Source organism: Apteryx rowi, unplaced genomic scaffold, assembly GCF_003343035.1.
Source record: "Apteryx rowi isolate R43461 unplaced genomic scaffold, aptRow1 scaffold_783, whole genome shotgun sequence".
In the NCBI taxonomy this organism is placed as follows: domain Eukaryota; kingdom Metazoa; phylum Chordata; class Aves; order Apterygiformes; family Apterygidae; genus Apteryx; species Apteryx rowi.
The window spans coordinates 290576-308450 of record NW_020451075.1 but is presented as its reverse complement, the minus strand read 5'-3'; the positions used below and the strand labels follow the sequence as shown (position 1 = coordinate 308450).

Genomic DNA, 17875 nt, shown 5'->3' with positions numbered 1-17875 from the left:
GGCGGGGCGGGGGCGCAGCGCAGGGCGGGTCCGGTCCCCGCGCAGAGCCGCTGCCGGGTGCGCCGGGCCCGGGGCGGGGGAGCCGCGGCGGCGCCAGCAGCTCTCGGCGGCGGGGCGATGCGGATGGCGGTCGGTGCGGCAGCGGGCGACGGGGCAGAGCAGAGCCCCGGCCCCGCCGCTGTCTCGCTGGGCTTGAGCGTGGCTGTGGTATCCAGCCTGGTGAACGGCTCCACCTTCGTCCTGCAGAAGAAGGGGATCGTGCGGGCCCGAGGGCGAGGTAGGGACCCCGCCGGGCCGGGCCGGGCCGGCTCCCCGCGGCGCTGCAGCGGCGTGGGGGCGGGAGGCCGCGCCGGGAGCCGCCCGGCGTTGCAGCCTCCCTTTCCTCCTCCGCTGCTCTTGGCGCTGCCGCCCCGCTTGGCAGCTCTGCCGAGGCGAGCATCGCCGCCGGCGCCCTCGCCCCCTGCCCGCCTGCGTGTCCTCCGCGCCCCGGCGCAGCGCTGCCTCCCCGCGGGCTTCGCCCTCCGATCGCCCCCGCGCAGCTCCCGCCGGCTCCTGCGGAGCGGCTGCGGCGGAGGGACGGGCAGCCGCGGGGCCCCGCTCCCCTGCCCCGGGCATCCCCGCCGCGGCTCCGCGGGGGGCAGTGGGGAGGCGCCCCGCGGGGCTGCGGCGCGGCGCGGGCAGGCTCGGTGCTGGCGACAGCGTGCGGGCGGCGCGGGAGCCCGCCCGGGCCGTCACGTTAAGTGGCTTCGGCATCAGAGGTCGGTGCCGGAGCACGGCGCGAGGCAGCTCATAAATTAATGATGAGGCGTCGAGCGGAGAACGGCGGGGGGATGTTAAGCACWGTCATCAGCCGCGGCTTCCAAACCTATGGCCTGCTCGCTGATCTTCTCTAATACAACATTAGCAAGTATATATACACACACACATATATATATCCACACACACGCGCGCGCGTGTGTGTGTATGCATGAATATTTTCATTGACTCATGGCCGTTTTCTACTCGCTRTCTTTGGCTCAGATAGTTTCTCTCCATGAATAACACCAGCATGTCTTGTCACCTCTTCATTCTAGTGCTTCCACAGCTAATACACCATGAAGTTGCATCGGATCACGTGATGTAGAGAAATCACTTTTATAGAGAAAGGCACAGCAATAACATATCACTCATCTCTTTTTTTTTTTCATATGGGATTTCCATACCTTATTGTTGTTTTCCAAGGTAAACATTCAGCAGCTTACTGTGCTATCCAGTTTAGCAAAAAAAAAAAAAAAGTTGTAAATTCATAGCATATTAAGATCTTTTGTATTTTATTCTGATCCTAGAACTCCCAAAAGCATGCAGTCTCTGAATATCATTTTACTAATTGCTTCTTTATGCTTCGAGTATAGGGAAACCACAATATATTTATTTACTTGTTCTTAATATCATGCTTTTGGAGGAAAGCTGTAAACACACAGGTTATACGGGGCCTTTTAATTGTATTTCTGTTGGTTGTCAATAACCATTTGTTTTGCTGGTGGTGGTGGGATATGTGTGTGTATGAGCATGTGTACCTAGGTCTGGGAACTCATGAAAAATGCTTAGTAGTGACAAGAGCATGTTAGGCATTTCTTAGTGGGATTTTTTTTGTTTTGCTTTTTTTGAGATGATTAGTGTTGGAGCAGTGCTGCATTTCCAGTTCCTGTTGTATTGAGCATGTTCAGGGTGGATTCAGAGGAATAACAGCTGACAGCATGATCTAACGAGTTTATTTTGCATTTTCCACAATGACCTTACAGTTATAGTTAGGGGCTTCAGACAAACTACTGTTTCATAAACTTAGTCTCCGTTTCTCTTCCAGATGGCTGTAATCGACTTTTATTGTTCACATAGAGGTCAAGTTTGCATCATAAATGCAAATCTTTTTGTAAGGGAAACTGAGAAAACAAGAGAGGAAGGAATGACACTGCCACCGCAATGTAGTTAAAGCAAGTTTCCATTCTGCATTATAGTTGGATCTAATTACTTTTAAAGAGCTTTCAGTAGTGTACTGAGTTAAGTGGATGTGCAAGGGGTGTGTGTCTGTGTTTTCAGCATCGGTAGGTGACTGTCACAGCTGTAAAACATCCTGTTTCAAAGATATTACTGAGGGTTTTGTGTATCTTGTGGAGTGATTCTTAGTGTTTCCTATTGCTGTGCTCGTTATGGAGCTATAAGAGTAAATTAGGAGACAGCCAGGCGAATAACGTAGGTTTTTGTCTATGTAATGCTTTGAAGCAGTGCAGTTCTTCCTTGAGTCCAGCAGTCAGAACTAAGAGCCTCAGAACTAAGAGCCTGAGATCGTTAGTGTCAAATGATGTCTTTTTTTTCCATTGGCTTCAATAGGTGTTGTATAATAAACAACAAGCTGCTTCAAGTCTTTTCTGTGTTCTTCATTGAATCAATAATATGGTATCAATGCAGATAGTAATCCTTGCTTAGTTAGAAACAACAGTGGGTGACAAATATTTTGCAAAGTTACCTTACTTGAGTCAATATTTTCTATAATTTGTACCCCCAACAAAGTGTTTAAATGCAATAACAAAAGTCTAAAGGATGATTACACCCACTCAAAAGCTGGCCATTTTCATTAGTCATTTTCCCTCACATTTCAGTTATATAGTGTGATTTCCAAGCGCTAAATATTTTATAAGTCTCCAGAGTTATAGACTACTGAGTTATAGATTTATTATTATTATTATTTTCCCTTGGGATTTCAGAGTGCTCCATTTACATACAATATTGCCTATCGCTCCAGCAGGTCTTGAGAGAGCATCTTCCCAAATAAACACAGAAGTGAAATGTTAGAAAGAGAAGCAGGACATAACAACAGGATAATGTGATGCCAAAGTCAAGTTCTTTGACAACTAGGGTTTAGTTTAACAAGTGGTTATTATCCTTGATATTCCACAAAAGTAGAACTTCCAAAATGTGATGCATAGACTCCGTGGTGCACTCCAAGTCAAGAGTTCTTAATAACTGATTTACAATGAAACTAATCATTTTTGAACTTGGCAGACGTTAAGAACAATCTGGAATTTTTAACCCTCTCTTAGAAACATAGTAACATGTCAATAATTCCGAGAAGGCTTCAATCACAGTAATTTCCAAATGTTCACATACAGGAGGATTGGTCCACGCTAATGTACTCCCAAAACTCCATGCCAAAAAAGTTTCTCCTATATGATTTCATTGGGGGTATATTAACAAACTAATTGATCCAAATTATGTGTTTCCACAGGTTTTCATTCGTCTTAGTAGTGATTCTAAGATAGCTGTTAAACGGCCCCTTCAGAAGCATTTGCTGACATTTCAGAGGCTGAGTAAGCTAAGCATGAGAATTGCCTAGGTACTTCAAACTGGAAGTCAGAACTTCTGACTCAAAAGGTTCCTTAAGAAGCTCTAACTAGGATATTTAGGCCAAATCTGAGTACTTTCCATCCTCTCTCTTGTTTTCTTCCTGCTCTTTTGCCTTAAAGAAAAGGGTTAAGATAAAGGTCCTTAATAGTTGAGACTGTTGAAATTATTCCTTTTCATAATTTCAGCAATGCAATTACATATTTTTCTAATATATATGCTTATACTTCCTCTTCCAGGTACTTCATACTTAACAGATATAGTATGGTGGTCTGGCACTATTGCAAGTAAGTATTTTACATGGTTTGATTATTTTTTTTATATTTTTTTCTCCTTTCTGAAGGAAGAAGCTGTGGTTTGATGGTGAAATGGGTCAGCAGAAAATCTGAGTTCTAATCTGGAATCTTTCACTGACTTATAATGAAATACATTTCCCTCAGAAATATTCCACCTTCAGTAAACTGTCACTCTGACTATTACGTCTGCTGGTGTTTGAAGAGGCAAAGAGCGTAGATAAACCAAAGACATGCATCTTTCCATATTTTCAGAACCATTTGATACTTGCAGCTCTTGGCACCCACACAGTGTTCTGACTCTGGATTCTCGGGTGTTTTGTATCTTTGGATTGCACTGGTATGCTCAGTTTTTAATAAAAGTCAAAGCTGAATAAGAAATTGTAATCCTGCACGAAAGGGCTTATTGAGCATATGTTATTTTTTAGATCAGAAAGCACTTAGCTTGTCTCAAATTTAAATCGTTTCTTTGATTTCTAGCATTGGCAGTTATAGTTTGTTTTGTTTTTAATCTACAAGATTTATATTAAGCCTTTTGTGGCACTGATTATAAGATTGGTACAGTTTTAGACTTAATATCTTTGTAACCTACGCTCACACAAAGTTCACTGTCTGATTTGAATCCAGAACATGCAGAGTACCTAGCTTTTTCTTTTTGTAGTTCAGCCCTAGTTTTACCCACATGAGTTTAAAATATTACCCCACTTTTGGATGCTAATCCAGTCTTTTTTTGAATTATTTGTAAATGTTCTGATGCTGTTCCTCAAAAGTATGAATCCAGTTGTGCCCCTTGGTTTTTTTGCAGCAAGGTAGGTCTCCATTTTTGCCCTCTTCAAGCTGTACCCAAGGAATGCAAGCTGTTAAATCCCTTGAAGGTTAAAGTCCACAGCAAGAGTAGAGCCAACAGAGCTCCAGAGGAAAGTCCTCAGCTGATTTAAGATGAGTTTAAGTAGTTCTTTGACAGCTTCCTACTCTGCTGTGATCATTACGTGCTTAAAGTAGCAATAAATCTATGCTTTAATTGCTGTTTTTTATCCCTTGTGAGGCCTCCATTTTGAATCTCTGAGCAGAAGGAATTTAAAAAAAGAATTTTTATTACAGGGGTTTATCTTGGTGAGTCAGAGAGAAAGGTTTCCTGTTTAAAAGGGCTGAATGAATTGAATGAAGCTAAAATTGCTTAAGGGAATGGTATCAGCTGGCATTTGTCCATCAGCGAGGTGCAGGTATTTCAAAACAAAGCCTCAAAAAGTTTACAGAGGAGCCAAGGTAAGAATTCCGTAAGGAGATTGTAGCTTCAGAATCACAACCCCATGATAAACAGCAGTAGCAACAGCTAGGCAAGCAACTGTGGGATCCAGAGAAAGGTGTCATTTTGGAGATTTAGCAATATCCCCAATAACCTTGGAGAAATTACAGTAGCTGACGGTAATTTTCTAAAGTACAGAATTTGGAGTTAGGATGACTAACAAGAATCAGCATAAACTCTATCAACTTGTTTTCACAAAATTTGTTCAGATAGTGAACAAGTATCTGTGTGTAGGCGTGCTGGCTCAGAATAACACTTCCTAACCATTTTGTGGCCTTGGGATCCACTGGATTACTGAAGATTTCAAAGGAAGGGCTCCAGATTCTGCTAAGGGGCTTTTTTTTACTGCAGTCCAAAGAGTGATTGCACCATGTGTACAGGTACTTCAGTCAGCATTAAACTAATTAACTAATTAATTAGTTTCAGTGAAGATTTTGATAGTAGCATAGCTGTGGTGTTTGTGACAGTTTTTATAGTGGATGCATCTACATTAGCCTTTTTTCTTAGATTGGGAATGGATTTGTGAAGCAAATCTCCGGTTTGTTTCCACTTACTGAGCTTTGGTTCACATTTTGGGGCAATATTGGAGCACTTGAACTGTATTTCTTTCAGCTGAAACTAGGCTGGAAGATACATTCTAGGAGCATGCCTAATGCATATCAGCTGCAATGGACTTTCAGTCTGTGGGACCAGGCTAAAGTTAGTCTGAAATAAACCCCCTGAAATGTATAGGGCAGATTCTTTTGCTCTACGGATCTGCTCTTGCTGGTCCCCTTGCTAGTGTAGACATGTCAGTGTGTGTCAAGTCTTGTGCTGCAATAACTTCTGGGATACTGCTACTCATTTAGCAAGCTTAAAGCTTGATGTGCCTTCCAAGAACTGAAGTCCTGTCTTGACTACAGCATTGACGTATCTGGAGAGGAATTTCTATCCACGGAAGACTGGATAGGTTGGCAGCAAAGGTCCTCAACAGCAGGTGAATGGTAACCATCACAGATTTTTTTTTTTTTAATTGGCCTTAGTTAATGTTGTTCTGTCATTCATGGTGGTAAGGGACTGCTACTGTTATTCCATGGTGATACTGAAAATTTGGGGTAAATTCAACTGGCTTATAGTATGAAGTTTGTTTACATATCTGCATTGGTGCCATCTGTTAGGGTTCTTTAAGCAGAAAGTTAAGGCACCAGAGATATGAAAGAGCAAACTTTTGTCAGAGTAACTTAGAAATGCACAGTCTGTAGAAACGCAGTGCCAGGTGTGCCATATCTTCCATGCAGGCTATTTGCTAGTGCATTTGGATGCCTCAAAGATAATGCCAAAGTTGCCATGTGTATCTGCTGAAAAACAAAACTGAGGCTGATCGTAGAGTTACTGTATTCCCAGGGGCAGAAACTATGCTGGAGAAGCACTGACTTGTGCTTTAGAAATGCTGTTCATGGATTTATTTCTGTGGCTCATTCCTGCACATAGTGACAGCCTCGGTGAATTGAATTAGTATAATTTTGCCATCCTCTGCAGTTTTGTAAGTTTGTCTGTCTCCTTTGGGTTTCTTATAGGTTACACAGGTCTTCAACTTTACTGATTATGTAAGTTAATTTGGTAAATTAATGTTTGCACAGTGCCTTGCAGAGGTAAAGAATAGTATGATGATAACAGTATTTGACAGTGCAGGGTAATGCCAGCCTGAGAATTAAAACAGCTTGGATTCTTGAAAAGTTTTTAAATGCTAATATTGGCACTTGAAATCAACTTGAAATTTGAGCTGCATGAATTTTTGTTCAGTCTCCAGGTTCTTGCTGGTCACCACGGACTCTGTAACTATGCAAGCATCATGTTGACTTGCCAGCACTTGCAAAACCAGCCAGTATTTTTATTTATTTATTTATTTTATTGAAAACTTGAACACATGAACTGTTTATCACAGCTGTGATGTGCAATAGTGTGGTAAATTCTGGAAATTGCTTTTATTGGAAAAAATAAGCCTGTTATTGTGACTTGACATAGATCGGTTGTTGTTACACTGGTCAGGGATTACCTGTGATGTTACACAGTGCTGTGAAAATTTGATGTGCTCGACTGTATATTGAAGAGCTTTTCTGCATGTGCTTAGTATTTCCTTATTAGATTTCCTTCCTCTAGTAATGTCCCTGTATGCATCCCAAAAGGTAATACTGCTGTTAGGAACTATACCCAAATGCGGTGTTATGTGTATGTACCTTCTAAAGCTGAAACCATGGGTTATATAATTTTAGTACTGCACTAATAAGATATTTGAGTGTGATACATGAGTGTTTCTAATTTGTAGCCTTTTTTATAACTTAACTAAGAGAAGCCACGAGTAAGATTATTGATCATGCCCTCTTGGATCTTCTTGTATGACAAATATAAATTCTATATTTAAAAATAACTTTAAAATGTATTTTAAATGAATTTAAATGAATTTTAAAATTCCAGCCATTTTGTGCATGTGCAAAATTAACAGAGCTTAACAGATCTGTTACATCTGTTTTCCAGTTGGGTCAGTCTTTCCCAGACAATATTGGGCAAGTTTTCATTACCTCCCTTTATAAAGAGATTTAAAGGCCTATTTCTGGTTCTCTTGACAGTGGCTCTTGGTCAAATAGGAAATTTCTTGGCTTACACTGCAGTTCCTACTGTGTTAGTGACTCCCCTAGGAGCTCTTGGCGTTCCATTTGGGTAAGAGTTTGCTTTACTTGTTTTTATTTGAATGCTCTTATTGCTTAGAGTGTCAAATAAACTCAGTGATTGCTGAACTTCCGCTTAGAAGATGTCAGACTTATGAGTGTTACTGAAATGTTATAATGACATCTGTTCCTATTTTGCCCAGCAAAGTATTGCAGTGTGTCGGAGGATAGGGGGAAAGGGTTCTTGATTATTCTGTTTTAACTATCACTATGATTTGGAACAGATAAAACAACATTTTTTTCTTCACTTTGATTATTCTGGACTCTTTAGCTTATTCTCTTATTCACAGTTCCCTTACCATGTAGGTTTAGTCCATGTTTCATTTCGTATTCTATCTTCTGCTATCCACAAACAACATGTGTTTGTTGACTTTGATCTTAACTTAATTGGATTTGGCTCAGTTTTCCAAAGTGAGAGCGCCCCCCTGCCAATGTATGCCCACAGCTTCCTTAATGTGATGTTCATGTGTTTAAAAAAAAAACAAATAAAAACAAAAAGAATATTCCTAAGAGGAGTTAAATATTTTGTGACTAGCTAAACTACACTTGTGAAACCACTGCAACAAAAAAGTGCAGTTACTTAAAAGTGCTGTGTATTGCCTTAAGATACTTCTTTTGCCTACTTGCTGGGTTATGTATCTGACCATACTGGTCACCTACTTTTGAGTGTAAATTGCTTTGGGTGGGCTTCATGGCTGTCTTTTAGTTTCAGACACTACAAATCATGCTGGTGGTGCTCTACTTATCACCTATTATTTTATGCAAGGCCACATAATTTGTATATTTTGGCCAGTTGCATGTCTGAGCTGAGCCTTGTAATCTTTGTAATCAAAGGTCACTTTTATCTCACGACTGAATGGTACCTATAAATGGAGTTTAGTGATCTCTCACCAAATTGTAACAGGTAGGTACCTGCCTCTGGGGTGCCTGATGCCTGTTTTTTTCCCCTTCAGATGAAACGTCATGGATTGAATAAGATGGAGACTGGAAGAATCTTTCCTAAGCTAAGGCTGAAATGCAGTTTGAAGGCTATTTGAAGATTCACTAATGTTTGATAATATTTCTTTAACAGAAGGAAATTCATGTGGCGAATAACAGGCAGAGCAGTATTAAGAGATTGTACTCAGACTTCTAACTTTCTTCCTCTTTGTGAAAGGTCCATTTTAGCTTCTTACTTACTGAAAGAAAAACTCAACATTCTTGGCAAGCTGGGATGTCTGCTGAGCTGTGCTGGGTCTGTTGTTCTCATCATCCATTCCCCAAAGTCTGAGAGTGTAACGACTCAGGCTGAACTTGAAGAGAAGCTTACAAATCCAGGTACTTCTTTCTTTTATTAACTCATAATGATTTTGTGAGATTGGTCAAGAATGCGCGCGAGGAGGAGATGTACCGCTTCCAAGAGATAGGAAAACTGACTTCTGAAGAAAATGTGATGTGACAGGGACGAACCAGTATGGCTTGCCATACTTAGAATTCCCCAGATTTATTGATACATGTGCCAAGAAAGTAAAACGTAGCTATAAATCAAGATTTTTCAAAAAGCTTTTAAATAAATAAAAGAACAGAGTAATTTAGGAGTTAAACTACTCCTTTAAAAACATTCTCCTTCACAGCAAACTAAGAACAGTGGCCACTTGAACTTGTAATTTTCTAAAATTATGAAAAAGTGTTTCTTGTTACCTAGAGAATGAAAGCTATAATTCTAGGATTTCAATTTAAGTTGTTTTATAAAAACAAACAAAAAAAATTGTCTTTTGTTCTTTAATTCTGCTTTTTTTGTTATAAATTTATACTAGATACCAGTTATGTTCCAAATAGATTTCTTTGCACACTAAAGGTGTGCAGAAAAGTGCTATCTAGACATGTCCTGAAATGCCCGTCTCATAGAGTGTTGGACAGGCTTGGAAATAAAGCCCCATTAGCTGCTGGATGGGATATACTAGTGCTTAATACATTTCAAACCCACTTTTATTTTCTTTCCTAAGAGCTAAATTGACCACTGTTGCTATTTCCTTTTATTGCTTTAGGTGGGAGAGACTCAAACCACATCAGCTATCCAAGGCTGGGGGAAGGGCAGGGAGGGAGAAAAAGACAAAGCAAAAATTTGCAAGGAAATGAAAACACACACCCTGGTCTAAATGTACAGCTTCATTCCAACCAACATGAATAGCAAATATATTTCTTCAAAACTTTAAAGTGTGAAATTTTTTTTACCAGTCTGATTTGCATACTAGTATAATAATAAGGCCTCCCAGTTCTTGCAGCTGTCCCTGCTCTTATCACTCTAATGGGATTTAACTTTATGCTTAAGCACTTTGCTAAATTCACACACAGTGCTTTACTAAGTTGGTTACGAATGAGGTGTTATTACTGCCATTTGTCATAGGGGCTTTTAATGAGTATAACCCTAATGGAAAAGAGAATAAGAAAATAAGCCATCTTAAATCCAGTTCAAATGTGCAACTGTGATTTAGCACATGATGGTTTGTTTTACACAAAGAGCACGAGAATGTCATCAGCCCACTAAATCATTAAAAACTCAGTGATTTGAGTATATGTTCGATATCAGATCTTCGTCGTGGTACATACCTGAAGTTCCACTGGTAAGACAGGATTTGCCTGCTAAAGCCTCCAGTGTAGATCCCAAGCCGGAAGCTCTTTTCTTGCTGTTACCTTGTTTTCTTTTTGTTTTCCAGTTTTCGTGGGTTATCTCTGCATAGTACTGCTAATGCTTCTCCTGCTTATCTTCTGGATAGCTCCAGCTCATGGACCTACTAATATCATGGTTTACATCAGTATTTGCTCTCTGTTGGGCAGTTTCACTGTGCCCAGCACAAAAGGCATTGGGCTGGCTGCTCAAGATATCTTTCACAATAACCCGTCAAGTCAAAGGGCTCTGTATCTCTGTCTGGTACTTCTGGCAGTATTAGGATGTAGCATTATCATTCAGTTCAGGTACATCAATAAGGCGCTGGAATGTTTTGACTCCTCTGTGTTTGGTGCCATCTACTATGTTGTGTTTACCACTTTAGTATTGCTGGCTTCAGCCATCCTTTTCAGGGAATGGAGTAATGTAGGAGTGGTAGATTTCTTGGGAATGGCTTGCGGATTCACCACAGTATCTATTGGAATTGTTCTTATACAAGTCTTCAAGGAATTCAACTTCAATATTGGAGATTTAAATAAACCTAACATGAAGACAGATTAAAGTATTTTTGGAGGGAAACTGGGTGGCTCAGGGAATGTTAGAGCCTTTCATTTCTAGGTCACTGATTCAATTATGATTCAGGTTGGTATTTGTTACCCTCTGACAATTTGGTGGCCTACAGGAAATGAATTGGAGGCTTCCATCCAGTTTCAAGGGACAGTTGTCCGTTTACCCCAAATCAACATAATAAATGGCAGTAATTGGTATTCTTGCTGATGGTCTTGGTGGGAAAGCCAAGGATTGAGTCAGCATAGAGACCGATGTATTTCCTCACTGTAAAAAGAGATTCGTCACAAAAGATTTAGGGATATTCTGACAGGCATGTGTGAAAGCTTATATTACGGCTGCTTCTGAGGTGTGCTTGCTGTGAATAGAGGACATCAGTTTCTAATGCACTCAATCTGACACCTTTCATGAGTGATGTATACCCTTAAAAATATGGGGGGGGGGGGAAGCGAATGGAAGAATTTGTTAATCTTAATATAGCAATGTGTTCACCGTCCAGGCTGTGAATTCTGAGACAAGTGTTGATTCAACTCTGACTGCAGATTTGTCCTTTTATAGTAGCTGTCTCTGCAATTTGGTCTGACATGGGGTGAAGACACTGGGGATTTTTAAATTAAATTCTTTATACAGAGCAGTGGACCCTTAAAATCTTTCACTAATTATTAATCAGCAGATGGTAGTGTCCAGATTACAGGTATGCATTTTTCTGTGTAACTTACGTGCATTAAAATATACTGCATTCACCTGAGTTTTTAACTGGGAGCAGACAGAAAGACTGTGAAGGATGTCGAAACGATGAACAGACTTTTTGACTATATGGTGGCTTATTTGTAAGCAGCTCAGAACTATTTCAGTGCCTTTGTAATCCAAAAATACTGCATAAATGTGAATGTATTTGTTTCAGATGGCCTATACTGGTTTAATAATTCACTTTCATTGTATGTAATATTTGACTGTATTCAAATTCTAAACATGTATAGCAGCCAGAAGGAGCTACGTATTTTTGGAAAATTTTACAAATCTGAGTTGAAATCTTTAGATGTCTTGACAGCTTCTGAAATATCCATAGTCATAATGGGAAGAGGTAATCTGCAAGTGGTCTGTTTAAAGCAGTCCAGCATATTCTAGTTAAGTGACAATGTAGGAAACTGTTTTGTAAAGTAGTTAATAAGCAGCAACAACAACAAAAAATTAGAGAATAGTGTGAGATTTCTTGGTAGCTCAGAAAAAGGAAAGATGGCCAGATCTCTCTTGTAACCTGGGAAAAGGAGATTAAAGACTGGACTATTGTAGGCATTCAGAGAGCTGAGCTTCTGTGTAGGCATTCACATGCAGTAACTTACAGACCTGAGTGATAGTTCAGCAGTAATATTTTCACAGTGGTACAAATAGCTTAAGCTATGATTGGAATGATTCTGAACCAATCCGTTTAGACCATTTAGAGAATATTGATATGTTAACAAAAGAAATAATTAATTTTCACTTAGAGTTCAGAATTGTGACCTTTTTGGAGTGAAAGTATTTTCATGCTATATTTGATAATTATCAACATCATGAGTCACAAGACTTGAAAAGTAATGTTTTTTTTTTTCATTTTAAGTACAAAAATAGAAAGCATACAGTGGAACTCAACACCTCTAGTTCAAAATGTCTCTTCAAACAAACAAAAAAAGATGATTGCAAGACAGTTTTTTGAAAAGTCCATGACACTTCTAACAAGAAATCATGAATTTAGTTTTGTGGCTGGCTGACAGTAATGCAAACTTCAATTAATGGGGAGTAATACTGTTCACTTTTGTGATGTTTTTTGACTGTAATTAATGTTTCCTTACAACTCAGCCTCCATTTTCATTTAAAAGAAATGTTATAAGCCCTTCTGATTGCAGCAGTAAAGTAAACACGAATAGTGAATCCTAAAGACTTAGTATTCTGAAGAGAGAATAAGAGCCCTACTATGTTATTCTGAAGCTAGTTTTATAACTCTGAGCTGTTGGAGATATCCAGCTGAAGTGACTCTCACTCTGAATTGACAGAAACACATTGTTATAGGCCAGCAAAGAAACTGAGTATCGTGGTGAGATTAAAAAAGTATTAGCACATAAAAGCCCATCTTTGTGGATTCCCAAATACTGTTTATGGTTTCTAGAAAGTTTCAGTATTGCAGATGAGGGAATTGGATTATAAAATCTGGATAAAACTAAACTTTGTCCATTATTGTTTGAAAGATGGTATCTTGGTTATCAATGGACAATTATCTTTTGTCATTCTAGTTCCCTTCTTTTTTCCTGATTGAAACTGAATTCTAAATAATTTATGAGAACTGTAGTGATTTACTTTTTAAAATAATGTTAGCTGTTGGCTGAAGCAGTCAAGTCATCTTTTCAAAATTCAAATTCAGAGTTCATGAGTTGCATGTTCATTTTGTACTAGCCCTTAGTCTCTGAAGACTTCCATGAAAATCTGGTTTTGGGTTAAACTGAAAATGACAGGGGTCTCGTCTTAGTCCTTCTTTGGCCATATCTCTTTGTCTGTTTTTGTTTTAAAGTTTATTCCTATTTATTTAGAAAGTGCCTATCCTGGTATTTTAGGTGCATATGCAAATTATTATTAAATATTATATTGAAGACACCTTGACTGCCCTGCCATAACCCTGCCGTTTTCTGCACCACACAAACAACTTCGCTTGATAACTACTCACTATGCAGAGTAAGAAAAAAAAAAGTAGCAGCTGTGTTCTTTGGTCCTCTGATCATTCTTAGAGCTGATAAATGTCTGCAAGTTTTTTTTGTTTAGAACTGGTCCAGTTCTAACTTTAGAAATGTATTAGCATTTTATGTTGTTACTATTGGCATGATTCTTCCTCCCACCACCCTGTACCCCACTCATTCTGTGTGTCCTACCTTTTTTAGTCTTTTCCCATTGCTTTTCTGATTGAAAAGGAGGCACTGTTGAAGTTGAATTTTCAGCTTTTCCTTCTTTCTCTCCCCCTAGACAAGTAAGCACTTTTGAATAAGACATCTGAGTTCTATCATCTCAGGGAGCAAATGTGCATAGTTGTCTCCTGAGCTTTGGTCTCTCTCATGGGTCTGCCCTTTTCACATACTTTCACATTACTTACATTGATAGCCATGAGCCAGATGACTTAATTGCGGATTCCAAAGCAGAAGTGACCAGAGGCTACACACATACAAAAAGTGGACTGATTACAGTGGTGGGATGCATTTAATTTAAATCCATATGAAAGGAGTTTTACTTTGGCTTCTATTCTGCTTATCAACTATACTTACATAATGCTGTTACTCACTTGAAGATAGCTCTTTGATCATTATCCCTTCAGTATATGGAGGATTTATATGCGTCAGCCCCGATCTTTATTAGGTGTTAAATACAAAAATCCCTCAAATATTCAGTAGGAGAATAGAAACCTTTTTGATACAATCAAAACAATTTGTTACACCTTAAATGCTTATGTAAAAAAGCAAAATACCTTAAGAAGGTATCTGCTGAATTAACCTTTCAGGATACTGGATGTGTAAATAGAGCCTATTTATTAGTGAGCTGAAACTAACATGACTAAGAACCTGTCATATAACAGTTTGACAAGTGAGGCTTCCTTCCAATAATTTTGGTTTATATTGAACATACGTATTTTTATGAAGTAACTAGCACTGAAAAATGAAAACACTGGATTTTATTTGTTGAAACAGTGGAATCTGTGAGACTTAGTTTTCTTTTTTTTTWAATTATTTTAATAAAGGGTTTGTATTTAGAGAAAGATTTGGAGTAACTAAATATGGGATGCTTAAAATGGGGCTTTGTTTGCACAATATACCCCTCTCATGTTCTTGTTTTATATTTATAAAACACTAAGGATTCTACAGATCTTCCTTAGTTGTTTTGAGATCATGTAACTTTAGGACTTGCTGAAGTTTTACTGTTAAATCAATTTGTTTAGCTATCATCTGTTTTCTTTAGAGATCGGTCTTTGTAGTAACTCATTGGTGCTACAGAATATGGGCTTAAGTGATGCAGAACTTCAGGGTGTACCATGTTAGCACCAATGATGTCAAAAGTTATCATTACTAGCGCCCAAGTATTTCAGACAGCAGTGTTGAAATCAAGTGATTACAAGGTTACGGATTAGGAAATCTTTTTAAAGAGCTGCAAATAAGCATTTTTCGGTTTTTTTGGTTTGGGTTTTTTTTTTTTTTTCCTCAGACAGTTGCTCTAAAGAGTGTAAAATGTTACACATAAGGGGTATTTTTGAGTTACTTTTTCAACTGTGGAGCTTTTTTTCCTGGTATGTAAAATGTATATATATATATATATATATTTCTAATGAGATGTGGCAGAAAAGTGGATGGCAACAAATACACAGGGTGATAGGTTTGGTTGCTTCAATGCTATTGCAATATAGTAACTACAGATTACATGAAAATGGTTTATTTTACTAGCTTCCAAATAATGTATATATAGATTTGTTAATGGCTTACAAGTCTAGCTTATTCTCCTTGCTTTTTAAAAAATATAGGCATGTTGTATTTGCCTTGTGTAAATTATAAACAGCTATTTATTAAGTTTTCTGATAACTAATCTATTTATTAACCTGTAATGTTTTAAAATAAATGATTTATTTCTAGCTCAATGCTTGTTTTGTGACTCCTCTTTATCTTACAGAAAAAAAAGAATAGTTTTTCTACGCATCTAGATATCATAAGGCGTAATCTCAGTTCATGAGCCTGAACTATTTCTTTCACCCTTTTATAAAATAGCAGCCTTGCTTTTACTGATAGTAGAAGATTCTTTCCCATGTACAGATTAATTGCCACACTGAGGACTCAGTCATTATATAGTGGTGTCTGCCAACAAGCTATTGTTTAATGTCTTAGTTGCCCTGAAGTTTGCTCACAGGTGAAATAAACACTTCATCTTTGGCAAAATGTTTGTCAGGGCCTGAGTCACTTTAAACTGTATTTTAAGGGTTATCACATTCTCTGTTCATGCATTCCTGTACATTGTCTAGTGGCTAGCAATAGATGGCTTTTGTGGAAAGTTCTGTAGTTGGATGTGCATGAAGTGACAACAAATGTAAGGGAAGTCCATGTCACCAGCCTAATTTACTGTCATGAGAGCTTCCTACAGAAGGAATCAATTAGAAAATTATTGAGATTGACCATCTTCATCCGAAATTCATAGCTCCTCAAGATTAACTGTTGCGCTCTCACATCAGGTACAGGCAAACAAACATGACTGTCGAGCATTTTTTTTTTTTCTTTTCAATGGCAGAATTCATCATCAAGAACTATGTTTCAGTCTTCACACTTGCACTTAAGTGGTTATATCAGTGCTACTGCAGGTCAAAGTTAAAAGTTGTTTTTAAACAAGTAAATTAGCTCCTCGCCAACAAAATGTTGTATGCAGTGAAAATACTGGCGTGGATTCTTTAAAGTGTATATCCAGGTGCAATTTTATTTTCAAAGGTGACAGTGATACTACTGCAGTGTACAAAGATGGAAGGACTAGAAAACGAGAGGTTTTCCTGTTTACATACAGGATCTCTGAATTATTTGAATAGGAAATAGGAGGACTATGTATTTTAGGAATGCATCTTCAGCAGGAAAATTCAACTCTATTCTCTTCTTGTGCAGCTCTGGAGTTAGGCTTCTAAAGCAGCATTGTGCTAAAAGGAATTGTATGCTATCTACACTGCTGTTATCACTGGCAGAGTGTGCCATAAGCACTAACCAACCCTGAGGATAGTACATCACTCATGCAGTTCACGGGGGAACAGTGTTAAAAAGACCAAAATCTGATAGTGCCATTTCCTCTCCCTTTCTTACCAAAAGAAAAGTCCTGTTGATTTTTTTCTGAGGTTTCCATGTTCCAAGGGCTGCCCAGTCATAAGCAGTCCCTTGTGGAGGGGGTCAGAAGAGTTTTATTATGTGACAGTGCGACTGTTCTATGAATGGACTCGGAGACCAAGATTCGTGGTTAGGCTCAGCCCTCCTCACTAAATGCAGCAGGGACATGGCCTCCATAGACCTTGCTGCAGCTTCCTGCTTCCACAATCAAGTTTCTGCCATGTACCAATCTCACTGAATTTAACGTGCCTTGTGGGTTGCTTTAAAACTGTCAGGTGATAGCATTCTGCCAAGGAACTGCATAGCAGCTTTGGGTAGATGGCTTATGGTGGTTTTCACTGCAATCCCTTCACCATGTGTACGCAGTTGAAAATTACTGCACAAGAGTCAGCCAGTGTGCAATGCAAACCGGAATACCTGCTAATGTTCCCTGAGGTGGTGTGGGTGGCATTTTTGCTCTTTGTACTTCTTAAACCTTATGAGATGTTTATAAACATAATAGGTGAATGGAACCATGAAAAAAAAATCTGTCCAGAGCCTTGTGAAAATACCTACTCTAGCAGACCTTTCTTGTGAAATACAGTGAGCACAAAGGTGGACTGCATTGCTGATTGAGTTATATTACAAGAATGGATTAGGCTAGGTAAGTTACCATCATTCTTATATTTGGAGTTCTTTGCTAAAATATCCAGATATTCTGAAAGCATCTCTGCAATACTATGCTGTTATGAATTACTCAGAGATATTTTGAATGTTTTCTGTTACAGAGCACAACCCCTGGTTTGAAATAAAGGTTGAATGATCTGTGATGAGTTGTAAGCACTTTAATACTTTCGTATTTTATGTGAACAGATCAGAAAATGTTAAGCAGAATTAGTTGAGAGAACATCAGCACAAAGATTGACAGCTCATGACTGAATTCCCTTGAAGAGTTTGTAATACTTAAAGGAGTTCAGTTAATACTTTCAGGTGTTTATTCTTTATTTCCTTCAGTGTTCCTTTAAGTTGGTTAAGAGACTTTTTTGAAGGGAGGAAAGTAGGAGAGGAAGCATAAGTTTACTTGCTTTAGGCATTATTATTGTTTAACACAGGAATATATATATGCATTTATTTTCAAC

The 17875-nt window shown here is 38.8% G+C and overlaps 1 protein-coding gene across 3 annotated transcripts; it reads left to right on the top strand.

Annotated features, from left to right (window-relative positions):
* The first annotated feature begins 97 nt into the window (after positions 1–97).
* NIPA1 (NIPA magnesium transporter 1) lies at positions 98–17372 on the top strand. Of its 3 annotated transcripts, none has more exons than XM_026088788.1 (5): positions 98–277; positions 3618–3665; positions 7584–7674; positions 8839–8999; positions 17260–17372. In XM_026088788.1, exons 1-5 carry the CDS (start codon positions 118–120, stop codon positions 17331–17333), a joined length of 534 nt encoding a protein of 177 aa, XP_025944573.1. In that variant the 5' UTR covers positions 98–117; the 3' UTR covers positions 17334–17372. The 3 variants fall into 3 exon arrangements, with proteins under 3 accessions (XP_025944573.1, XP_025944570.1, XP_025944571.1); XM_026088785.1 differs by lacking the exon at positions 17260–17372 and adding an exon at positions 10379–15475; XM_026088786.1 differs by lacking the exon at positions 17260–17372 and adding an exon at positions 9710–10368.
* The last annotated feature ends 503 nt before the right edge of the window (positions 17373–17875 follow it).

What these genes read in the sequence shown, in the direction of transcription:
- NIPA1 (XM_026088785.1), top strand. Translation starts at nt 118, where the DNA reads ATGCGGATGGCGGTCGGTGCGGCAGCGGGCGACGGGGCAGAGCAGAGC. An exon ending in GCTCTTGGCGTTCCATTTGG is followed by an intron (nt 7,675 to 8,838) that starts GTAAGAGTTTGC and finishes TCTTTGTGAAAG; the next exon opens with GTCCATTTTAGCTTCTTACT. An exon ending in AGAGAAGCTTACAAATCCAG is followed by an intron (nt 9,000 to 10,378) that starts GTACTTCTTTCT and finishes TTTGTTTTCCAG; the next exon opens with TTTTCGTGGGTTATCTCTGC.